Source organism: Gymnoscopelus braueri (assembly GCF_963280865.1).
Source record: "Gymnoscopelus braueri genome assembly, chromosome: 4".
NCBI lineage: Eukaryota > Metazoa > Chordata > Actinopteri > Myctophiformes > Myctophidae > Gymnoscopelus > Gymnoscopelus braueri.
The window spans coordinates 46,367,054-46,393,405 of record NC_137605.1 but is presented as its reverse complement, the minus strand read 5'-3'; the positions used below and the strand labels follow the sequence as shown (position 1 = coordinate 46,393,405).

The 26,352-nt window shown below is 43.6% G+C and overlaps 1 protein-coding gene across 3 annotated transcripts in view; it reads right to left on the bottom strand.

Annotated features, from left to right (window-relative positions):
* Window positions 1-26,352, bottom strand: part of bckdhb (branched chain keto acid dehydrogenase E1 subunit beta) — a 68,839-nt gene that overhangs the window by 40,022 nt on the left and 2,465 nt on the right. For all 3 annotated transcript variants that reach the window (XM_080426450.1, XM_080426452.1, XM_080426451.1), the window contains exons 2-8: window positions 26,175-26,252; window positions 25,779-25,847; window positions 22,102-22,235; window positions 14,305-14,460; window positions 12,517-12,625; window positions 6,438-6,535; window positions 5,049-5,159 (exon numbers count right to left, since the gene is read on the bottom strand). In XM_080426450.1, coding sequence (XP_080282576.1) covers window positions 5,049-5,159; window positions 6,438-6,535; window positions 12,517-12,625; window positions 14,305-14,460; window positions 22,102-22,235; window positions 25,779-25,847; window positions 26,175-26,252 — 755 coding nt within the window. The remainder of the gene's footprint in view (window positions 1-5,048; window positions 5,160-6,437; window positions 6,536-12,516; window positions 12,626-14,304; window positions 14,461-22,101; window positions 22,236-25,778; window positions 25,848-26,174; window positions 26,253-26,352) is intronic.

The following is a 26,352-nucleotide window of genomic DNA, read 5'->3' as shown; positions in this document are numbered from 1 at the left end:
GAGACTCGGATACGTCTTTTAAATCGATCGGCGGATGGATCGTTGTGAATAATATTCTATGGTTTTTCAAAGGTTAGAGAAAACGCTCTGAATCGCTGGCAAGGTCGGCTATAGACGATGTTTTACTCGAGCAGTTAATGGGTTAAAAGCTGGAGGCCATGCCAGGTCAGGTCTTAGAGGACCCTAAGTAACGGGGACAATGGTGAGAATAGTCGAAAAGAACAAAGAGAAAAGACTGAACCCAAAACTAAAAATGCATAAGATCCAACACGCAGCAGAAACAACACACAGCTTTCAATAAACTGTAAATAGCGTTGTATATTGACATTCCACCCATAGCAGTTCTGCATGGACGGGCTTCGTGCGTGAAGAAGTGGGTCAAAAGTCCCAGCAAAGCTGCAGCCACAGAACCGTGCAGATGCCAGGCATGCCCGTAACAGGAGGGAGCGCCCAGTAGTTAGGGCACCACTGCTCAGGGTGACTGAGGGCACTCGGGCCTTCTCATCATGTCACTTGTTTGTCTGCCCTACTATATTCAGGACATATGCTTTACTTCCAAATGTTAGTTTTTTTTGGAATAAGACAAGACTTTTTTTTAGCAGCCTAAATTTCCTCTGGCTATGTATAGAATTTTTCACTGGGACTGGGAAATGTTTATGAATTACGGGAAATGAAAAGTGACTTTTCAAGTGACGGAAGAAGGTTTCTACTATTGAAGCATACCTACCATCAGACAGTAAGGAGCTCCCAGAGTGACCGATTCTCCCTCTGGTTCATAAAGGACGGACGAAAGGAAGGAAGGGGAGTATTGTATCATCCCCGTGGGAGGGGGATGATACAAGATATGAACATGTCTGCATTCACCCAGCAGAGGGCTTGCTCAGGTGGCCTTTAGGATACGTCGACATCATCTGACGGTTGTATTGGTGACCTTCTGATTACAATTTAGGCATTTAGCAGACGCTCTTAATCCAGAGCGATTTACAGTAAGTAAGGTAAACACAAGGTGCATCAAATGGTGGCACCATATAAAACATTTTCCCATAAAGGTATCAAGTGCCTTGGGATGACAAGTAGCATGCTCACCATAGGATTAACCTTTTTCACCCTTTTGCGTCCCTATTTTGGGAATGTCATTATAGGCGGACATTTTCAACAACAAAAAAAGTATGAAAAATAATTGTAATTTTTGTAATAAATCTTAAGTGGTTAATGACCCTCTGTGTACAAATATTGTATTATTCATAACTTAGTATCAGGCAAAGACCATATCCACCAAAGCATAAACACGGTTCTTTCTATTTTTGGATAGGCTAGGGCCCGACCTAGGCCATAATCTCCACAGCACCCCTTATGCATAAAAAGGAACAGGCCTTGATATTTGACCTGTGGTCCTTTTGTTCATAATGTCAGCGCTGTTTTCGTTCCCTGGTCTCACGCCGTCTCCGAACATGAAAACACACACAGCCGCTCTGCTTCTACTTCACAGAGGAATTGAATGTCTTACATAACGGAAATGAGAGACCCACATTTGTTTTTACTCTGCCTCTTAACACACATCTGGTCATAAGATTTGGCTTTGTGCTTCAGATTGATTAAGAGATGAAAATAAAAAGGCTTAATGTGCATTCATATGTAAAAATAACCGACAGAATAAACAGAATTAATCCCAACCACATTGCTAATAACTTGATTAAAGGCTCTTTCGGCTCAACGGTCTGATTGTGTCTCACACACATCGTCTGGGTATGGCAGTGCATCAACACAATACCAGGGTGGCCATATTGACGTGGTGGGATGTGTGGCAATTAACGACCCATAGACTTGTGTTGTAAACAGAGAATATTCAATAATATATTGCCAAAACCAAACCAATTGGTATCAGGCCCGGCACAAGGATGAAATGACTGAGGGTGCAGTTGAAAATTGTGAGGGTGCACACCAGTCGCGCAGCATGCACGCGCATGCTGCGAGACCGTGCGCGAAAATTTGCGGTTATTGCGCGGATTGTGGCAGTTTTTGGGCATTTTTTTTGTTACTTTATTTCGCTTTTAGGGTTAGGTTAGGCTTATGTTATTTAATTTTGATTTTTGCCTGATTTTACCGATTTTTTATCAAAAAAGTAATTATAAAAAAATAAAATTTCATTTTTTTTTCCAAAATAAACTGAGGGGGCACAATTTGAAACTGAGGGTGCCAGGCCCCCTCAGGCACCCCCGTGGCGCCGGGGCCTGATTGGTATGATTTTTTTTTTCGGTGTGCTGACTGTGCTCAAAGATAACAACAAAAAACACAAGAAGGATGCATAAGTAAAGCTTGCCATGGGGCGACCAATAGTTCCAAACACTACTGTGTAGTTCCAGCATTGAATGCCTTTTAATGGTTGTTTATGAAGCGCGCCGCTGGCTACAGGGAACCACGTGATCGTGTCGTGGCGAGATCAAAGAGTGTCGTAACTCTTCTCTTTTCAATGGGTCTGGGCAATACAAGAGAGAATAGCAACAGTCTGGCGCGCAGTGATGAGCAGTCAGGTTGAGGCTATGGTGTAAAAATGACAGATACTGTATCCACAGGGACATTTGGGAAGAGGAGAGGACAAGGAGAGATGTTGTTGACAAGACCGGGGTGACAGGCCTGCCCCTAGGACCGCTACACAGCGCGAAAAACACACACTATTCAATTTCATGGCATCAGTTTTAATGGGGCAACTCCTTTTCAAAAATCCCCACAGACATTTGTATCAGAGGTTTGCCTCTTGGAACAAACAGTCTGCAACAGACTGCTTACGGCGAGTTTAAAGTCCCCCCCCCCGAGCGCCAGGAGAATACTACAGTCCGTGCCATTGGTTCCGATCGGACTCCCTATTAGATTACTACCCTCCTACCGCAATTTCATCCTGTGCCTTAACTGTCGGTTATAAGATTTGCTTGGCAGGAAGAGGCCTCACAGTGCTTTCTGACTGTGTCATGTGTGACCAGAGGCACATAAAAATTGCACAATAAAAATACTTTCGCAAAAACAAACTCATACGCCGCCAAAGCTGGGGATGTGTGCCAAGACAAGTATTTTGACACAACAAATCATTGTGAGACGTATTCAAGTGGGACATTTATAAGTCACATTTCGAGGGTCACGGGGAGAGGATGTGCATGCGCGATTCCCCTTCAACGGTTTTCATTTGAGAAAGACGCAGGCTTTCATATTTCATAATGGCTTTGCAAAACATTCAACGTTTTCCATTCATCCACCTTCTAGCCCAGTGCCCTGGTGGTTTAGTCTGCAGCCACTTCGTGAAGTTGTGGTGTGCATCACCCCTGGTGACCAAGGAAAAAAATCCTGCGTCTGCTGTCTGTTTCTGCACCGTTGTTCCACAAACTATAGTTTCTGTTCCCATATCAAAATACAGGACAATGAAATCCCCACTTTACAAAAGGAGAACCATCACAGAGTCATCCGCATTTGTTTGACCAGCCTTTCCCACATAAAACATCATTTTGGTTATAGCACCATAGCCAGCATAAAATGGAGGCAACAGGAGCTGGTTGTCAAGTCTTACCAGCTGTGGAAGGAATCCTGTTTATCATGCATCATGAGGAACCACACTGTCGAGACACACATTGTTTCTGTGCCACAAAAAGGCCAGCTTAAATAAAATGTAAATAAGGGGACAATTCCATTGCTAAGCACAAAAACTGTATGATCTTTTTTTTAAACAAGACGGGCTCTAATAACGATGTGGCCTCCCTGTGAATCTCTGATGTCATTGTTTAGATGTTATATTGATGACCTGCCCTGACAAAACTTCACAAAATGTGAAAAATATTCAGAGACTGACTTCCATAGCCTGCTGGCATAAGACATTTGGTGCTGATCAGTGCAGTGACTAGCCATGGACAGACACGGACGGAGAATGACACACAAAACTTAGAGGCACAAACATACATACATATGGGGGACATATGGATGAACGCTCATCTAGATGGGTCTTCTTTAGGCACCATGCCATTAAACTAATAACCCAAAAAGTCACTTATTGAGCGTCAGAGTCAAGCGCGGCAAGCGTCTGATGAAGACGTTTGTTGAAACGTCAATCAGTCACGCCCCCTGCAATAAACGTACAGACTCGAGTGTCCTATTAGGGTAGTCTATTAGAAGTACCCAGGTAAAAAGTTTTGTTTATGTTTATATGTCCTTTACTGATGAGCACCAAAACCCTTCTATTTGAAACTTAAACTGAAGCGCATTGGACTTCACCTTTGGGCTATACTGATGCTGTCAGTTATCTCAATATTGGGCAAAATATTAATCTGGGAGTTATTCATACATACCTGTAAATACAGGCACATATGGACAAATGCTGTTCTAGATGTCTTAACTCTTACACTGCCAGAGGTTTTCAAAAATAGTTTGCCACCTCTGCCAGCAGTTTACATGGTAAAACATAGGGGGAAAAAACAAATGTCTCGGAAAAACCCAAAAAAAAATGAAATGTTTTTTTTAAACGTTTATAAACGTTTTTGGCAGGCAATATAGCTTAATTCTCAAAAACGTTTATAAGCGTTTTGGCAGTATAAGAGTTAAAAAACATTTTTCCATGAGTTCGTTTTGATTAAATCTCTGAGAACTCCTGTATCCATTGATGATCCAAATAAAATATATATATACTATACATTTGAGTATCACTGTAACGGTACATCTTGGGAAAAGAGATTACAGATGAATGTAAACCTAACAATGTTAATAAAAAATTAACACCCAAGCATAATTTGAGAGTTGACTGATGACAGTGCCCTTCAGAATTACTGGCATGCTTTGCAAAGATGAGCCATGAGGGTTGTAGCATATATTAAGTAATATGTCTTATTATATACAGAATATACTGTATATGAATAAACAAACATTTCTAAGAAACATTTTACAAATGTTCTTACATAGAATGAAGTTCATACAGTCTTTGTTGTTGTTGTTTTAGAGGCTTTTGGCTCATCTTTACCACGGGTGCCAATAATTGTAGAGGTCACTGTAAGTGTGTCATGTTCTTGTGTCACCTTGCAAATAGTTTCAGTGTCCCACGGCAAGATAGTCTGCAGATCGATAACCTCACATGACAGTCCCAGTTTCTCCTGGGCCATCTTGGCAACCTCCCTAATCACATGGATCTGAAAATCAAAAGGTCAAAAAAAGAAAGACTTAGAGCTGGCATATTTTACTTTCTTTCATAGGATTTATTGATAATTTACTGTTTTAGATGTTGTGCACAATTTGATTTGATGCAGTGATTTTAACCTTTGAAGAATTATTTCTAGGCAATAGACAACAAACATGGATGATCATTAATTAGCATTTCTTTCAAACATCTGATCCTAAACAAAAACACACATGGTGTCCTTGTTTGTTATTTCAAATCAACTTTTGACTAATGAAAAAAGTCGTTAAGTTCATGGAGTCCACATGTATTGGCAATTTCCATTGGCTGTCACAAGATAACAACGGATCCGCTGAAATCTTAGCTGGTGAGAATGTCAGAGGCCAAAAAATATGAAAGACAGAGTCAGCCTAAGTAATTATAAGCATCCATTACGGAAGGGTACTGTCATTCATTTACAAATGAAGCACATTTTTCTTTGGCAGTATATATAATAACAGAAGGAATGCAAAGTCTTGCGGGTGGTGGATGTTTCTCTGCCTGTCTATCTATGCTGTGGGGAAGGGGGCACACACTGACCAGTGACCACCACTGTGCTATATGGAAGTGTTGTTCTTCCTCTTTACTCTCATCTGTGCAGGGCTGACGGATGAGGTGCGTAATGGGGTCGGAAAGAAGACTGGCATTTCAAAAAGAAGAGCCACGGTTTCCACTACTTTACAGGATCCGCTTTCTTCCCTCTCCGCCCTTTATGCATTCAACTATAATACCAGCTTTGATGAAGCCGTATTTTCCTCCAATCCTGTTCGACCTCCCTCTGCTTGAGGCACATTACAGCCCCTCTGCCGAGGACAGGATAAGCCCAGTAAAGTGGCAGAGGCACAATCTCAGTCAGGGATGACTCCCAGCGAGCTATACACACCTTGACACTAAGCCACAGAAAATAAAATCTCAGGGATGAAAGGAAACAGAACAATGGAAAAGTGCACCGCAGACATGTACTGTTAACAACCGCAGAGCCAAGAAAAGCCCTGATGTTGTGAAGATGTCTGGGCAGATACGGTCACGGACCACTGGCTGGGGGAAACCCCGCGGAGAGCCCCGGGAGAGAGTGGGGTGGGGGCGCTCGAGAACTGGAGTCAGAGCTAATCCACTGCTCGCCTCCGCGGCTTAAATGTCAGAAAGCGAGAAATGAGACGTGGCTCTTCCCCCGACCGCAGACAGTCGACAACCAATGGCCACTAAGGTCGCCCATTGACAATCTGCCAGTGACACTTCGGGGCACTTGTACCTGTGTTCCCCAGGCAACCAGAGTGACGTCGCTTCCTTCCTCCAGGACTTCGGCCTGAGAGAGTGGGATGGTGTAGTGTTCCACGGGGACCTGCTCCACTGGGAACACAAGACACATAGAGCACACATAAGATTAACATCCCAATAGAGTTGCACTAGTCCATTTGTGCACTCGTATACTCAGTGTTAATACAGTAATACAGTGCTAATTTAAAAAGGTCATATTTTTTGATTAAAACAAGTTATTTTTGTTTAAGAGTTAAAAAGAGCTATATTCCCACTGTAATTATTGTTATATATAGAGTATAGAGTGTTTGTTCAGTTAAAGGGTAGATCTGTATTTTCTATCTTTTTATTCCTCTCTTTTTAATCGTGATGTATTGTTCTACCCTGTGGGCCATGAGCCTGTAATAAAGTTTATATATATTAAAGGCGTCTCCGCATCGCTCAAGCTCCAACCTAAACAGAAAAGTAAAATCTGTAGTAAAAACTTTAACACAAATTTCATCCAATCAGGAGAGAGAATCCATTTATCAGCTTCAATTATATACAGTAGTGTTCCAATTTTGTCTGCTTATTTTTGTGTTTCATCACTTTCTAATTTCACTTGTTTTTCCTGTATTCTGTATGAGTTCTTTCTCCTGATTGGATCAGATTGGTATCCCAAAGTGAAAATGTATTTTCTGTTCAATAAAGACCTGGAAGATGGAACAAAAGAATATCACTTACAGCACCTTTAACCTTGAGAGTCTACAAATGTAACCAATTGGACCCATTTGGTTACATTTGTACACTCTCGGGTTACAAATGGACAAAATTATAGATATTTCTTTACGGTGTATACACATGAAGTATGTGCTTGCATGCATAACCGAGGCTGAATACATTCATTAATCACTCCGTCCGCCATGGAGACTGCGGCCTCCCTGTAAAATAACAAGGTCCCAAACTGTCCATATCTTCTCCATAATGGAGTGGATGACAACTGGTGAAATTACAGAGAAAACACAGTTTCCCGTACAGGAATCGCCACATCATCTGGCGGCTTACAGATGCATTCATTTTCATGCTTTTTCCAGAACCTCGTCTCTCTCCAGAGACCAAGTGTACTTTTATCAGCATTACTCAAGGCCCATAATCATGATCATCTATGACAACAAAACACTGGCGGGATGGGGATGGGATATGGTTCAGTAAAAGGTCCCACATAATGTGACATTAGTCCAAATAATGAGTCTCTCTCTCTTGGAACCAAAGTCCAAGACAAAGCATGTGTAAGTATATGGTTTGAATAATGGTTACTATGTCTTGGAACGAACGAGCACACGAGCACGAGCACACACACACACACACACACACACACACAGGGCCTTACTGGCCAATTCTGCACCTCACTGATATAAGGCTTGAAATATGTTTTGTTTTAACCACTTTCATCCTGGTGTCCCTATTTTTGGCCATGTCATTTTACCTCAGTGGCCTTGTGATTAGAGGAGGGACAGCAAGTGCATTTTCCGGCAGCGGAAGCTGCCGCGGAGCTGCCGGCGGCGGAGTGGCTGGCTGCCGGCGGGAGAGCGGCGGGAGAGCGGCGGGATGCCGACGGCGGAGCGGCAGGTGCCGGGAGGCGGGGCGGCGGCAGCAGCAGCGGCGGAGCGGCAGTTTCCTATGTCTAAACCTAACCCTAACCCATAACCCTAACCTCAGTAAAACTATGCCTAAATCTAACCATAACCTCAGTAAACTATACCTAACCCTAACCTCAGTAAAACTATACCTAACCCTAACCTGAGTAAAACTATGCCTAAATCTAACCATAACCTCAGTAAAACTATACCTAAACCTAACCTCAATAATATTTTATTACAAGGATTAGTAGGCTACAGTGCTACTGATTCCGCGCTGCCGCTCCACCGCTGGCAGCTTCCGCTGCCGGAAAATGCACTCGCTCCTTCTGGATCAAGCTGCCTCAAGTTACGGAAACAGGAGATGGGCTCCTGACCTATGGGCCTAAGTAAGTCTATGGGCCACATGGCTTGGGAACCATTGGCTCCCCACTGGCTACTTACTTTTGGATCTGACTCACCATAACATCTTTGACCTTAAAAGGCGCAGCATGGGATTTGAACACGTGAGCGCATCTGGGCATCTGTGCTGTTGAAAGCATTCCTGTATGGCAATGCATGAACTCTGATTTGTAATTAGGGCTATTCAGGAGGAGATGTGGGGTTTTTTGACCCCAGTATTTACTTTCCGGAGTGGTCAGGGTGACTTTGATCCATTCCTCCCCCCTGGAAGGAAAGGATGAAACCGCAAACCTAGCTTTCAGTTCATTCAATGGTCTTCAGAAGCTACTGTACCTACATCTTTGGCTAGAAGTGAAGCGGGCGCTTGGTTTGGTAACTGTGATAATCAGATGCTGCTTCAGGGTTCAGAACAGACCGAAAGGCAAGTGGGCTATTTCAGTGAGACGACTGCATATTGCAGAACGCTAAAAAGTATACTATAAATACTAGGTTACGGTTTAATAAGTGTAATCCCAGCCCACAGTCGACAGTGTGGCCTTGATGAGGTTAATGTGTGGTTTTATCCGCTCTCTTGTGAGAGGAGGGGGAGAAAGGCTGCTCCAATTAAAAACATGACCTCATAATCCAAACAGGGATCGCTCAGAGCCATGGCGACACGGCACGAGAGCTAGCTCTTGTTGCCCTTTTTAACAAATTAAAATAATTCCTTAAACGCTACCCGTTCTGACTTCTGGTTGAAACGGATGACCAATTGTTGCCACACAGTTGGCAAAATGGAAAGAAAAATACCTAGTTGTAGGGAAAATCTTCAAACCTGAAACAGAATGGAGAATATCCATTTAAGTGGGTGGCACTGGCGAGTGATGCCTCTATTTTAGTTTGACAAAATAAGCCAGTTGAGTAAATGTATCCCTCATGTTAACTTACTCACTATATGACTCCCCAACACTCTTGTCTTGTCATAAACTCCTCAAAAAAGCAATTAAGGAATGGATATGTTTCCACTGGCATCAATTCAGTTGGACGCAGATCAAAAAAAATTACATGGTACCTAAACCTTTCGCTGAGAGATAAGCCTATTATCAATTTCCTGTCCAATTGTTCACCCTCTGAGAGGCAAGAATAAGAAATATGTCATGATCGGCATCAGCTCAAACGCAATTCTAAAAGAAACCTGTCAAAATAACCGAATCATCTGCCTGAAGTGCTTTTCATTAAATCTTCTTTGAAACAGGCAAGACAGGCTTATGCTGCATGGTGCAGTAAATACTACACACTAAAGGTCCTTACACACCGGCGAATGTGGCGAATATACGCAAAATTCGGACTCGTTCCGAATAATTAAAAGACGCTTTTTCGCTTCGCTTTTCCGCTTTTTCGTGCCATGTACGCTTGCATTGACTTTATAAGGTTTTAAAAAAAAGCGTATTATTCGCACGAAAAAATCGCCCCGGTGTGTAAGGACCTTACCAAATCCACCATGTTGCTTCCCTATAGACAAAGAGGTTAGATGAACTGCATTTTCACACCTGCATTGTTTAATCCGGTTGAATCGGGGGGGGGGGGGTCTATTGAGTTTACCCCCTTGTTATGGTTCGTTTGGACAGATGTAAAACCAACATTTAATCAGGTGTGAAACAACCACTCCGAGACCCTGTTGAGAATATGGTCTCGAACACATTCTATTTGCACCTTGGTACAATTCCCGGCAGGTGAGAAGGCGATCCAACCGTAGCTACCTAAATTGTAATCCTTAAATGTTTTTATCTACCTTACAATCGGATTGTGTCGCTGATCATGTGTTTGTCAAAAACTCGCCACTGCGCATGCGTATGCACCGCTGTTGCCAGATCGTGCGCGAGCAACAAGCAACCAGCTTCATGAAAAAACACAAAGCTGCGCACTGCGCACTGCGCATGCGTGGACGCACTTTCTCTAACCAATTTACACCCACTTCACGCTTACAAAACCTGGACATGGCAACGTCGCTCATCGTTCTGTAATTGACAGCAAAAGTTGGCCAATCAGGTGGCGAGTTCGCAGCCTGAAAAAATACGCACGGCAGCCATTGTTGGTTGTGCGAGTCAGGGTCTATGGTCAGGGTGCGAGTGCCTTCACCTCTTATTTTCGCTTATTAAACGCTCTCAAACTTCTTCTATGAGGCACGGAATTCACTTATAACATATCGTTTGGATAGAATGTAGTTGTTTCACTTCATATGTGTGGTCAATTAATCATGACAGAGCCTATCTCCCCGCCCCACCCCCAAGCAACAAGCAACCACCTTCATGAAAAAAAAATAACAGCCGATGGGGTCCGCGATGTTTCACGGGGGTCCGCGATGTTTCGCGGGGGTCCCAAGACTCCCAGGGGGTCCGCGGACCCCCTAGAAGTAAAATTGTAAAAAAAAAAAAAAACTTTTTTGGGGGACATTTCTTCATGAAAAACTAAAAACAGCCGATGGGGTCCGCGATGTGTCACGGGGGTCTGCGATGTTTCGTGGGGGTCCCCAAGACTCCCAGGGGGTCCGCGGACCCCCTGGGAGTAAAATTATTTAAAAAAAATTTAAAAACTTTTTGGGGGGAAATTTTTATCCCACGATTTTTGACCCCCAAAATACGCGAGCCCTCGCTTATTTTTGCGCGGACGTAATTTGTTTGTCATTGTGGTGAATGTTGTGTGTGCTGCTGATGTTTGTTGTGTGCAGCTTAATGTCAGAGTGTTTGTGTTGGAGCGCCTCAGTGCGGCTGCAGAGTTCATGTGCAACATCTTGCATGTGTGGCTGTGGCTTTACAGTTTTCCTTCGCCGTGTCTGTAGGTCACGGCCAGGGACCCCTAAGGGGGGGGCCCAACCCTCTGGGTATTTTTTTTTTTTTTTTAATCCCATGCTTTTGTACCCCCAAACAAAATGTTCTTTGGGGGGGTTAGGGGGGGGGGGTTAGGGGGGGGTACTAGAATTCTGCCCGCGTAGCGGGCAGAACTTCTAGTAACTTTCAAGGGGGTTGAATGTGTTTGACAAACATTTGAGAGACGCAACTTTCTTTAGAGTGTTGACTCGCCATAAGCTAGAATATTTGATATTTAATAACTTTAGCTTTTCCCCAATAAGTGAAGAATTTCCAAAAACATTCCGTCACCAATCAACTGCAAAGTCACAGAGAGGAAGTGCAAAGTGCAACATTGTATCACCCTAAAAACACTCCGTCACCAATCAACTGCAAATGTCACAGAGAGGAAGAAGAGACAGTGATGTGAGGAATGGAATTGATGATTTCCAACAGATGAGTGGTTTTAATATCAGATGCCACTGTAACATGAGATATGTTCTGGGCAATGATCACTAATCTGTTGCAATAATCAAGTTCAGTCCTCAGTGTCTAATATTTCAATTTCATCTGGCTTTTATCACTGAAAGAAAAAGAAACCCAACTTAAATTAATGTGAAAAAAATCATAGACTTTGTTGAGAGGCGGAAGATGCCAATCCCTTTGGGAGTCTGCTTTTCTTTACTATAATGGGCGGTGAAAACCTGGCAATACAATTACTTGAGTAGGCAATATGCACCGAGTTGTTGAATCTCCAACTGAACTTATTTAATGTCTCACCATTCCAGCACTGGTTTGGCACTATGTGGGATGAGCTGTTAGACAGACTTAGCCAAGGGCATAACAGCCCATCCAAAGCCAATACAGCTGAACTCAGTTTGACCACACTTCTTCGAACATCAACGCTCCCCCTGAGTGGAGCACGTCCATCCTTTGGGGAGGGGAGGCGGTTGGTACGGCTCAGCACTGTCAACAGTTCACAGCCCATTTAGTCCGGCTGGTTCACACTTGTGAAATCTGCTCAGCTCGCTCGCACAATGCTGCGGCCAGGCAAAGTTTGTCTTGCATTCAGATCTCTAAAGAGGACATGTTTTCAATAAGTGGAACAGGCAAAGGGATAGAGGAGCCAGAGAATGAGGGTGGTTAGTGGAAACTCAACTTGAGTGCCAAAATAAGACAAGCACCCATGTTGATTTCAGATGTTTTCTTCTACATTCTTAGCTTAGCTTACCTGCTGCTCTATAGAGGATCTTGGGCTCAAAGAATATACAGGGGTTCTTATCGGCAATGCAAGAGAGGAGTAGTCCTTTGGCCTGCACCGGACTTCGAGGTATTACAACCTGGGGCGGGGCAACACACGCACACACACACACACAATCATCATCATCACCTAAACTACAAACTCAACAGTGCATTCAAATATGTGTGATTGTGGTCAGAGTATGCCTACTCTGACAAGCATACATGGTATCCTTCCATGTTGCAGCATTTAGCTGATCCCTCTTGGCTCAGTAATTATCGCCCACTGCTTAGGAAGATACATTTATTAGCCTGAACTTTGCTGAAAGAGTATTGACTATGGATACTCATGATGGATGAACCAGTTATAAACCACAGAGTCATTACCGGCATATGCCATATGAAAATGTTTTTGACACTTGTGTGCTATTCATGGTGATTGGTGAATGTGTGTATGTTTTTCATCGTTTGTGACACGTGTACGTTTAACCTTTTTTTGCTTCCCTTGAGCACATGCATTAAATGTCAGCTTAATGACATACTTCGTCAGATAGGAGTGTCGGCTGAACCCAGGGTCATCCCACTGTGAGTCACATATTGATTTGCGAGTCTGAGAGAGAGCCCTCGCATTTCATTAAATACAGCGGCTATGTGTGGTGCACTTCAAATGGCACGAGTATGATGAACTGAAGAGGGGTGACAGGGTTAAGAGCTGATAATTTGCAGTCTGCCTGTTTTGGCATAATCCAAGCACCGTTTCTGAAGTGAATATTCTCTAGGTATAAGTTCACTTTGGTTTTAAGTGGAGGAAAATATACGGTATATCGTCACCACAGCTTATAGCAGAGCTCTTTTCCATCTGGAGCACTATATGTTTGGAATACTACCAATCAATGTGAGGCATGCATGTTGGGTGCAAAACGAGAGAGAGAGAGAGAGAGAGAGACAGAGACAGAGAGACAGAGAGAGTGCCCTTTATGACCCGCATATTTACGGTTTGGTAATTACATTTTGCATTATGCATTCATCTCTGTGTCCTGAAGATAATAAGAGAAAGTTGGATTCACTCGCGGGTGAATCCAGCTGGTGTTGCTTGCCAAAAAACGCAGATCCACAAGCATCACAACACGTTGCGTAATCGTCTATATTCGGTGGGCGACACCATCGGATTAATAAATGAGCATAATGATTAGCCTACGTGACGTTGTTGCTGTCCTCTCCACCCGTAGCAGGAGCTCATTAAAAGTTGTTATTTCCATCAGACCAGTTCCAACAAATTACTCTATGACTGTAGATAGGAATTCTTCTAGTAAGCATTAAGCATAACATCCTTAAATCCTTATGCAGAGATTAAAAGCCGGTGTTTAATTGCTGTAAACTAAACTTTGAAGTGATGTTTTTCTTTGCGACAGAACCTCCCCCTCTTCCCCACACATGTGTGAGGCATAGTGACACAAGGTGCGCTTTTTTGCCTTGAGCATAATAATGAAAGTTAAGTCAGCTATATAAGATAATGTTTTTCCTTGAAAATAATGAAAGGCAGAAAATACTGTCTGAATAGATTTTTTTTGTTAAATAAAGAGAACATTTTGGAAATATCTTCAATTCATTTTTCTTTACTGTACCGAAACACCACACAGAGAGAGAGAGAGAGAGACAGAGCGAGAGCGAGAGAGAGAGAAAAATGCTAAAAAGACTGAGGTTGAATTTCAACTTCACTTCCCATATCTCTCTTTGCTGTGGTTAGTTTGGAATAAGCTCTGTTAGTTGAGTGACAAACCTTGATTCCAGGGCAATGAGCGAAGAAGGCCTCGGGGCTTTGGGAATGATAAAGTGATCCATGGCCCACGCATCCCCACGGTGCCCGGATGGTGAGGTTGCCACAGTCAAACAAGTTGCCAGAGCGATATCGGTACTTTGCTGCTTCATTTACTATCTGAAACCAGAGAAGACATGACTTTGTAAAATCCAGAGTGTTAATTTAACTCGGTGTAAAAACTCTCAATTTATTGTTGTTTTGATAATACTTGCTGCAGCTTGTGATGCAGTGGCATTTTTAGATAATTTTAAACGGCATATATTCTCAAACCATTGATAGGAAAAATGGGCTAAAAATAAACAATAGCTACAGTTTTTAAAAACTAAAGACCACACAAGAGGACATTTGATCTACATTTTCTGTGCCAACCCATTGTCTGTTCCATTCATCAAAATGCTACTAAAAATCTAATTTCCCTTTGAACTGGCCAAAACAACTCAAATCTCCGGTTTCTTCTTTTGTTTTCATCTGGAATCCATTTTCTGAAAAGGGTGTCCAAAGATATCCACCTCAACCGTAGGTGGGATTTTATTTCTAATTGTATGTCTCTCCAAGGATGAGTCTGGCCCATGCCATTATAAATTAGATTACGGGAGGAGGAGAGCGAGTGAAGTGAACTCAATGCCTGACGCCACATGCGAGCCTATTGTTGCCGAGCAGCAGCACAGAAACCTTCAGGGGAACCTTCCCCATTATCACATATGTGCTGTTTTCAGTTGCCTTGGCGAGGCAGGAGAGCTCATTCATCTTGTGGTCGGGCGAGGGGACATGGAGTGACGCAAACTACAACACCTGCACAGGGTCAGAATTTCGGAAAGCCCCGCTGACCGTTATGCTGATCAGCTTATGTATGCCACATTCATCTTCCTCAGAAAGCCATCAGTTCAAGAACACGTGGAACAGTCTTTGTTGAGCAGATTTTTCCAAGCATCGTTTGGGAATTTGTGCACTTGTGTGCTTACATGCTAAAAAGTAGTGAAAGTACATACTACACAACCCTAGAGAGAAAACGTGTCAGAAAATCTTCACATTAGTAGCTGCCTGGCTGGCACCTAGCCAAAATGCTTTTTTAATTTATTTGTCTCTGTTGGGGTGTTTTTCATTACATTTAATTTCATGTCTATTGTGTGGGAGCCTAATCACTTATGAGCGACTGAACTTGGACGTCAGCGTGATTACATTTCCAGCAATTAGAGGAGAGTGTGTCATGGATGCAAATCAAGCAGGTGTTCGTAATGGAAAACAGCATTATGCACAGAGTTGACGCAGACAGAGCGGGAATAGAAAGTCTGGCCTTTTGAAAAACTGCAGGCCAGACATTCAATGTTGAATGTACAACTGGGAGAGAAGCATAACGCCAAGGGTCGCACCAGAGCATCGACCCATTCAATCCGGGAACATATGTGTCATTGTAGATTTCTTTGGCTATTCAAAAATAGCAGATATACAAGCTCATAGCGCGGTGCTATGAGCTTGTAGATCTGCTATTTTTGAAAAATCTTGTTTTTTTTTGGCAAAACTTTGAATATATATATTTTGAAAGCGAACATTTGTAACTCAAATCTTTGCTTCTGGGGATTCTACAAATGTCTTCTAAATCCTAACAGTTTTCTGAAAAACCTTATGTTGCTATATACAGTATACAGTAAACCTTTTTCATGTCAAGGACCCCCAAAATTATATGTATTTGGCTGCAGACCCCCATCTGAAAATATTTTGTTCTAGGGACCCCCAGAAGCAAAGATTTGAGTCAAAAATGTTCCCTTTAAATATACATATATACCGTAATTTTCGCACTATAAGCCGCACCTGAATATAAGCCGCAGCTAAAAATAAGCCACGGGTGTAAAATCCATAGATTTAGGAGGTCCCCTAGTGGCCGTTAGCTGTAAAAATCCATAGATAAGCCGCACCGTTATATAAGCCGCAGGGTCGAAAAATGGGAAAAAAGTCGCGGCTTATAGTCCGAAATTTACGGTATATATATATATATATTCCCGCAGGAGTGAATTATTATTTTTTAGTAAAATTGATGTACCAAATGAAGCCATACTTGTTATCAAAACTTTTCGATTATGAAAAACGAGAGTTATGCATATAACTAAGGTTCTACGAATTCCGGATGACCGCCAGAGGCAGTGTTTTCAACACCTGGATATCCATCACGCGCTCGCGTATGGGTCGAATATTAATACCAACAAAGTCACTCGTGACCTGTGTGCACGCACGCCACCTATATAGGTGCGGGGCACACAGCGTTCATCCTCCTGAAATCTTTTCGTCGAGAATGAGATTCCGAGTGACAGTCAACTCTGGCGGTCATCCGGAATTCGTAGAACCTTAGTTATATGCATAACTCTCGTTCTACTTCATTCCTACTGACCGCCAGAGGCAGTGTTTTCAACACCTGGATGACTAATACCAACATAGTCACGAGGAATCTGCGCTTACCGATGTCGGTTTGCAGATAGAATAAACAGACAACACCACAGCCGTCGCCACAGGATGCGAGACGGCCAGGTTGACTATATAGAGGAGCGGGCAAAAGCCCATGAAAGATGAAGCCCATTCGGCTGCATCTCCTGGCCTGCTCCAAGCCTGTATCACTGAGGGAGAGGCTCTGGCAACACCCGCGGTCAAGAAAGGCCTTGGGGGAACCTAGAGGCCCCCTGAAGACGTACATTTGCCTGAACGCCGCAATGAAAGTCTCCATTAAGCCAAGGCACAGCTGTGCCCTTCCTCACAGACAAATACAACCAAACTCCAGCCATCACAGCTATGTCCTGCCACAGAGCCCGGACGGGACACAATAGGCAGGTACTAGAATGCAGTTGCTCCACCTCTGGTTGAGGAGCAAACTAACAAATCAATAGGCTAGCTGACGTGAAATGCAGAAAGCCTCTGAGGACGTAAGGAGGGGTCGGCCATATGGTAAACCAGACCCATCGGAATCCCACTTTAACAGTCTCTGGCAATGGCCAGGGCATGAAGCCCATCTACTCACTTTTGCAGATGGAGCAGTGAGGACAAAGAGTACTAGCAGATAGTCATCTGAGAGCAGCCCGATGTACCGGCTGGGGACAAAGCTTCCAATACCACAGGCAAGCATCATGAAGGCACCCATGCAACCTGTGGGGGCCACACGCGGAGAGCATCTCAATGGTAGAGAGGCTGAACCCTCTATCTAACATCATCCGCAGATATCTAGGGCAGCATAAGCACAGAGCAACGCTCCAACCTATGCAGTGGCCCTTGTCCCGACTAGAGCACAGTCTACACTCGCTGGCGTGCAACGCCCTGGTGTACGATGCACAAAAATCCAGTAATTTTTGGACAATAGTTTTGAATTTCAGTGGTCAATGACGCAGCCGAAGGTTAGGAGTGAGGATGCCCCATGCACCTCCCCCCCTAACTGTGACAGGAGATCTTGTCTCTGTGGAGAGGCCAAGGCACTTCATTGAGAAGCTGCAGTAGGCCAAAGCATCTTGCCCTAACGGACTGGTCTGTCCCGGAAGGGAGACCTACAGTCAAGAACGCGTTATGCCCTCAAGGCTAACGGTACTACCGCTCTGCCATACCTATGCACGTGATCCGAACTGCTATCGGATCCAAGAGGCTTCCAGTGGGAAACAAGTCCGCAGCCTGGACTGTACACCCAACAAGCGCATTGCTCTGAAATTTGCAAGATGAGGCAAGGTCCACGAAAGGAGCTTCCAAGCCTCCTGCAGAGACTGACTGGGTCAAGCGCCCCAGAAGGCAGACTGTTGACATATTGTGTTATTGAACACGGCATAAACCTCCTGAGGGCCAGGTGCACTGCACGCAGGTCCAGTGCATTAGCGACACTGGCTGGAGACCCTCCTCATTCTGTTGCAGTCTTGGGGTTCGAGGCCCAAGCCACAAATATATATGCACATTTGTACATGCGTGAAATTTGTCCGCTGTATTTATTTACCCATCCTAGAACTACTAGGAGCAGTGAGCAGCCATTCCCCGGCGCTCATGGGGCAATTAGGGGCTCAGACAGGGACACACATCGACCCACTTCTGGCCTGGCGTCGAACCCGGGACACCCAGAGGCTCTGGCTCACTACCAAAGTAGATAGTGCCATTTCTCTAATCATGCAAGCAAACGCCTAGAGTGACAGGCGCTGTATAGGCGCTGGATAGGCGCTGGATAGGCGCTGTGTCTGCGCATCGACACTCGCATGCCGGAGGGCCAGGGCGAGGTAGTCAAGGGAATGTCCAATACGTCACATTCCAGCCGCTGTGGCATGGCTCTAGTTAGCAGATCAGAGACTAACACTGTGGCCATGAGCAACGGTCATCCAGCTCGACAGCTTCATCTAGTGACACCACCAGAGAAGCAATGCTCACAGTTTACCGTTTAGGCGTTTAGCAGGCGCTCTTAATCCGGATCGACTTACAGTAAGGTAATGTAAGTAAAGTAAGCAATGTTGGCATCAACCACCAGCCTTAGGTCTAGCCATATTGGGCTGTACTCCCCATGGCTGACAAGTCCTTGGTAAGAGGTTCTGGAACTGGCCCACATGCCAAATCTCATGATGTACGGCACCAAGGGTGTACAATGACGATAGTTGTTGGACGCATCCATCTAGGGCTAGGCCAAGCCGTTATATGGCCAGCTGGGCTATGTACTCTCAACGCTTTCGTCCAGCGACAAGCAGTAGCGGAGTGGGACACACTTACTATGCTGAAGCTATGTTGCGGTGGTCCGCACGTGGTTCCTCAAAGCGGCAGAATGGGATACATTCTCAACGCTGACCCCTTTTTCCTTTCGTCCAGCGACAAGCAATAGCCGAGTGGGACACACTTACTATGCTGAAGCTACGTTACGGTGGGCCGCACGTGGTTCCTTTCCTTTTCCTCTGGCCAGCGACCAGCAGCAGCGGAGCGAGACACACTCCCAATGCCAGCGGTATATTCCAGTGGGCGCACGCCGCAGTGGCGTGGTACCTCCAAAAGCGGCAGAGCGAGACACACTCTCAACGCTAATACTTTCCACTCCTTTCGTCCAGCGACAAGCAGTAGCGGAGCGAGACACACTCCTAATGCTTACGCTATAAGGGCGGTGCGCCCGCCATGGTTTCTCAAAGCGGCAGAGCGAGATGCACTCTCAACGCTAATCCTTTTCCCTTCTTTCGTCCATTGACAAGCAGTAGTGGAGCTACCAGCAGCAGCGGAGCGAGACACACTCCCAATGCTAGCGGTATATTCCAGTGGGCGCACGCCGCAGTGGCGTGGTCCCTCAAAAGCGGCAGAGCGAGATGCACTCTCAACGCTATATTGCTGATCCTTTTCCCTTCTTTCGTCCAGTGACAAGCAGTAGTGGAGCGACCAGCAGCAGCGGAGCGAGACACACTCCCAATGCTAGGGGTATATTCCATTGGGGGGCACACCGCAGTGGCGCTTACAAATGCAAAATACAGCATGCAGCTGGTATAACATGACTGTCAGTCATTATTTCTTGTTTCCTTTTTCCCTGTCCAGCCTCATCATGATTTGTGTGCATGGAGATCTCATCTTAACAAGCTCAGTGCTTAATGAGTTTTCCAATTTAGTAGACCTTGTACTGTGAATTTGTACTTCCATGTACTGCTTTCAATTCAGTGGCCAAGAGTTCGTTATCATGACAATTCCTCTAGCTGAGAAAGCGTCCCGAGGGCTCAATGCTAGCATCCCTGTGGGAGGCAAATCCGCCTCAACCAGGCCAACCCAGTCGACCTTTCTGCCAGCAGTATGCCGCTGCAATTAGCCAAACATTCACAGCCATAGCCTGTGTCAGGCACCATAGTCAGGACATGACTGGCGCAAGTAATGGACCTTCCCTTCTGGGACCAGAGGGGACCAGCAATTGTTGCAATAATCCATGGGTAACAGCAACAGAGTGAGACACTCAATACTACTGATGACGTAGCCGTAGCGAAAGCGAGAATCATTCAGGCTACAGTGTCAAGGACACAGTATGATAGTCAAGAAGTGGCAAAGCGAAACACACTTCAATCGTCATATATAATTATTTAAGAATATTGCACTACCAAGCACATAGTATTATCTGGATATCAGCAGAGCGACATACTCTCAAGCTACGATATCAGTATTCACAGTATACTGCATATGTTGAATAGCAGTAGTGAGTACCGGGTACACACAGTATTAGTGGGTAACAGCAGTAGAGTGAGATACACTTAGTGCTATTGATAACGTAGCCATAGCAAAAGAGCGAGAATCGTTCAAGCTACAGCGTCAAGTACATATGTACTTGTTAATGTATTCCGTTGTCTTAGACCCCGGGAAGAATAGCTGCTGGTTTCCCTTTTACCGCAGCTAATGGGGATCCATTGCCAATAAACAAAGCTTATTGATTATCAGTACCCAGAGTACCATGTTACTAATATGTAACTTCGTCGTGGCAAGGAGCGAGAACCACTCAAGCCACTGTGTCAAGTCATGTGTCAAGTACCCACAGTATGATAAAAGTGATGGCAAAGCAAGACCCACTTGAACCATACCAGTATTATAATTTCATTTTACTACCAAGCACCAAGCAGTATAACCTGAATAGCAGCAGCGAGTCACACTCAAGCTATGATACACACTCAAACTGTGAGGTTAAGCACACACAGTGGCAGTATTGGCATATATGCTGCTTCCGCTGTCATTGATCAGCGAGACCTCTTTTAATTAAGACCTGGAACTGTGTCTTTTTTTTTTTTTTTTTTGCTAAAAAGCATTATTTTACACTTTGGGCTATTCAAAAATAGCAGATCTACAAGCTCATAGCGCGACACCAAGTACGTCGGATATGCTCAAAGCGGCAGAATGGGATACATTCTCAACGCTGAATACTTTCCCCTCTTTTACTTTATTTGTCTGTAAACAGCACAATACATGCACTCACCGTCGCCAATGTACAGCTATGGCTCCATAGTTCAACACAACGGTGGTGCGGGGAAAGCTCACGGTGTTATTGTCGTTAGCTCCAATGCTAGCAAGCAGCCGCTAACGTCTCCATTCACCGTCCCATGCTTTTTTCTTTTTCTTTTTTTTTCCTCCTTCCTTCCTTGTTCCTTTCCGAGAGCCCCTATGAACGGGGTAACGTAATTCCATGGTAGCAGGCTACGCAGTCTCTGGAGGACGGTAAACCGTAGCTCCAACCTGTTGGTTACGAAACTTCACGCGTAGCTGCAAGTAATCGACCTACGCTCTGGAGGCGAAAAGATGAAAGAGGATGAACGCTGTGTGCCCCGCACCTATATAGGTGGCGTGCGTGCACACAGGTCACGAGTGACTTTGTTGGTATTAATATTCGACCCATACGCGAGCGCGTGATGGATATCCAGGTGTTGAAAACACTGCCTCTGGCGGTCAGTAGGAATGAAGTAGAACTCCCGATTATGACATTTTAGTTGACGATTAATTGCGGTTAACAATTTAATTGTGTTTCTGTCGTTGAACATTGGAACATTATGAATAAAGATTACATTTCTGTTTGGCTTTTAGGCTTCGTAAAAAACTAAATTTGCACAGGGTAGATATGATAAACAACATACTTATTCAATAACTTTATACTTTAAAAAAAAATGTATAGTGGAAATAGCTGATCTACGTGTTTTGAGTTTGCATTATCTCAAATAATTGCGATTAGGCGATTATGTAATAATTGTGACAGGACTATTAACAACCACAAGTAAATACAGAACAAGTAAGCAATGACAGTTGGACAGCGTGCCCTACCTGGTCGAAAGCAGGATAGATGTAGTCAGCGAACTGGATCTCTGCAATGGCTGTGGCTCCAGCTACGGCTGCGCCGATACCAAATCCAACAATCCCCTGCTCACACAGAGGTGTGTTGAAAACTCTGTCTTTACCTGGTGAGAAAGATTAGGACAGAATATAAAAAGGATGGTAAAACCTCAGCTGAAGTTGAAAGTGAATGGCATTACATGGCCCTAAGGACCTGTGACAATACATCATTATCTATCTATCATCATTATCACAGCCTTTGCCATATTCGTCGCTGTCAGGCAGAAACCTGCTATCTAATTTTGTTTTGATTATTTATAAAATCAGTGCTATTTTTACATCTGTGTGTGGGTTTTACAAATATTATTATTGAACCAATTAAAAGTATTAAAAAGTGCTTCTGACTAAACCTCTCCTAACTCTCATTGGATCCTCAAACTATCCTCAAACTATCCTCAAACCACCCAACTCCAACTTTGGAGATAGTTGTTTTTTCCTTCATTGATTAGAATGACGGAGTCAGATGGAAAAAATGAATGGTCAAAAACCTCCTAACTCCACTTGAGCTGTATTTGGGTAAAGTGATGAGAATATAAGGATAAGGGCATTTGAATTTACATGATAAGCTTCAGAAAATGGTCAGCAGTACTGTCAAGTAGTCTATACTGTGAGTCACAGTCAATGGGCTAAAAGTGCCAGACCACCTGTATGATCCTTTAAGCTCCACTGAGAACTTGATGATTGTTATCAAGCAGGCAGGGATAACACATAAAAATTCATGAAAAGGTTGCTCATTTATTTCCATTTGTTTATTGATCTGAATAATGTAAGAGATCGTGGAGCTCAACCGGGCTGGTAGTCAGACAAAAAAAAGAGCACTAGCTTGCCAGACTCACATCCTGTCTAGTGCCTACCTAGCCCCCACCCCCAAACACATTTTGTGCTTTTCCACTGCGTGCTACCAGCTCATCTGGCCCTTTTTGGTTTTATATCAAGCAAAACTAGTACCTAGTACTTTTTCTGGTATCCCCTCCATCGAGGTTCCAAGAGAGCTGACGCAATATCAAAAGATCATGTGAAAACACTGCAGACTACAGAATCGTCAGAGAGTGACAAATAAACCTGATTGATTCTTGATTCATTGCAGACTCCTATGACTGCATGGAAGCACATGAAAAAACTTGTAAACTAGCCGTTGAAAAAGTGAAATGATTGAAGGTGACAATCTGAGGCCTTCTGCTCTCAGCTGTAGCTTAGAAGGCCTGTGATGCACACTTTGAACCCCTTGGAATAAAAACAGAAGAAACAACTATTTTTCAATCCTCCACCCTGTAATCTGACGAAGAGCGGCAGGAGAGGGACTCTAGATTTAGAGGAGAAATGTTATTTTTGTTCTCTCGCTTTGTGTAATTGCCAAGCAAGTCCTTCTCTGCTTTGATCCTAACTGTGTTTCTGACCAGTGGAGCGTTGGCCTTGTGTGCCCTGCTCAGTCACCACAATGCTAACTTAATGACCCCATCGCCACAGGCGCTTTAAAGAATGAACAATTAGTGACAGAAAAAAAAAACCTTTCTGCCTAGTTTCCGAAAACAAGGCCAACGTAAAAAAAGGGGCTGAAGACTTCCATCAAGATGCAATAATTCAACTAGGTGTGTAACATCATCGAAGGTTGTAAGTTGTTACCAACACTACAAAAGATCAATCACGTTACCACTTACAAAAATGTATTAATGTTGTTTAGGGGTTCAACAACGAATCAAACTAATCGACTATAAAAACATTAGCTTCACGATTATTCGATTCATCGGAAAAGTTATCAATAGGATAATCGCTAATCACTATCGATAGTTGCAGCCCTAATGTCGTTAACATGATCTAGTTGGTTAATCTGAAGTCAATATACTCTGGACCTCACCCAAACAACTAACTACTTTCCACAGCTTGGTGACCTTTAGCAGTCTGTGCCGTCTGGTGCTGATGTCCAGTTCAGTGAGATAGGCTAAACATCAATGTAGGGGTGTGATAGCCAGGGAGAGAGTGCTGGCTCCATATAAGCCGTTGTTTCCAGAGCTCAGTAGTAGCAACTACCCTGCAGGGGCAAGGCCACATCACTGGGGTGAATCCATCAGCCTTGTAAAAAGCTCTTTGTACGCCGCCCCCCCTGCATTAACCCCTGTGTTGAACAATGGCTATGGGTTACAGAGGGGCTGTGACGTTCCTTTCAGAGCAACAACAGGGATAACGACAGCTTGCTGCTTAGCTGCTGTCTATATGGATGAGATGGAAAGTAATGATCCCTCTCCGAATGTCAACACGTCTGACGTCAAGAGCTGTTTCCATCCAAGTGTTCATTTCGGTAGATACATTTTCTCTTTGATAAAAAAAGAAATCTGATCTATTATGATGGAAATACATTTGCTGAATGAAAAGTTTTAATGTGAATGGAATGCCACATGACTGATGAGCTGGACTAATGGAAGACCTGATGACACTGTACATTTCAAATGTGTCTCTCTGAGATTCTGAAATGTGGTAGTCAAAGGCTGTGCTGATGTATGGCCAAGTTCTGCACTATAATACTGCCTAGTGCATTTTGATTACATTAAATGTGGCCATTAGTTGGACGAAAAAAGAGAGCAATACAAACTTTCCCACTATACTGGATTCTATCTATCTTTGTCATAGGTGTAAAAATGAAGGGGTTATGATATGATGTAGGGCTTTCACGACTAGGGAGTTTTACAGGTCGACTAATTTGACCCAGTGGTAGTCGACTATTTTTTTTTTTTTTTTTAGGGGGGGCATTGTTTTAATGCCATCCTACTACTATATTACTATTATTATTATCCTCCTGCCCTTATTTTTATGGCGTTTTAAGGGAAGCGCTTCTGGCACAGCACCACAGCAGCGTCTCCAAGGATCCCCATTGCCCAATAATAGGCTTTTATTGGGCATACTTTTGACCCCCTTTTGATAAAAAATAAAGTCAGGAGGATAATAATAATAGTAAGATGGGCCATTACTATGGCATTAAAACAATTTTTTTATCTATTCGACTAGTACCAACAAGGTCGACTAGTGGTTATACTAGTCGACCAGTCGACTAGTTGGTGAAAGCCCTAATATGATGTAGGGCAGGCTATGTACGTTCAATGTCTTATTCACTTAAACATATCCGATAGAAAGGAACCTTGATTTGCATGATTTATTTTCCTCCGACATTTAATTATTCGCTTGAAATTTATTTGAAAGTTGAATGGAAACCTAGAAGCTACTGAGAACAAATGGCAGGGGGAAATAGTGGTTATTTGTGGTATTAAGGTCCTTCGTCATCTTGTCAACCTATGTTGGAAGCTCCATCCAAATCCAATCATAAATTCATGCTATGACTGTTACGGAGACAAAGACATTTACAGGAATGATTACAATATCCCAGTCGCTGCATGCACGGGACTAATAAATGCAAACGGATCCCTTTGGACCTTCTGACAAGCAGTGAACTGAAATATGAGCTTTCTAGAGGGAGGAAAGGACATTTAGTATCTTAAAAGTACAGTACTACTGCCACCTAGTGGTACAATCCTGCTGTACACAATTTGTAGCTCAAAGTGCAAACAATAAGGTGTCGATTCTTCTCCAGACAGAATGAAGGGAAATAAAGCACTTACCGTATTTATCTCTAAGGCCCACTGTGCATCGAAATACTCCTCCAAAGGCCACATCCTCCCCAAAGATAACTGCAGAACGAAAAGATCACAGAGACATTCAGTTACATGAGTAGCACAAAATAAGATTCTAGATTGTAGAAAAACTCCACATTACAACTTCAAAAGCACTGGTTGTTAACCACATGAACTCTAGTGTCCCTATTCTTGGCATGTCATAACAGGTGAACAACATTTGGGGAAAATAGGCAAACATTCAGGTTAAGTACCTGATAGGCTATTTTTGCTATGTGACGTTCAATGAAGTATACAGGATTGTAGTAGTTAATAATCAGTAACTAAAAGTTGGCTCTTATTATGTTTTCATCCAAATGGTTATGCCAATTTCTAGCCATCTACCTGCTGTAGGGTCACTGGCGAGGGTGTTGTCCAAGGCACTGGTAACAGACTGGAACAAGTTCATCTTCTGAGTTGGACCTACAAGAGAAGCAGTATACAGCCAGAATGTACAGAAATGATAGTATATCAAAAGTAATACTACAACATGATACGTGACTAGATACAGCATTTATACAAT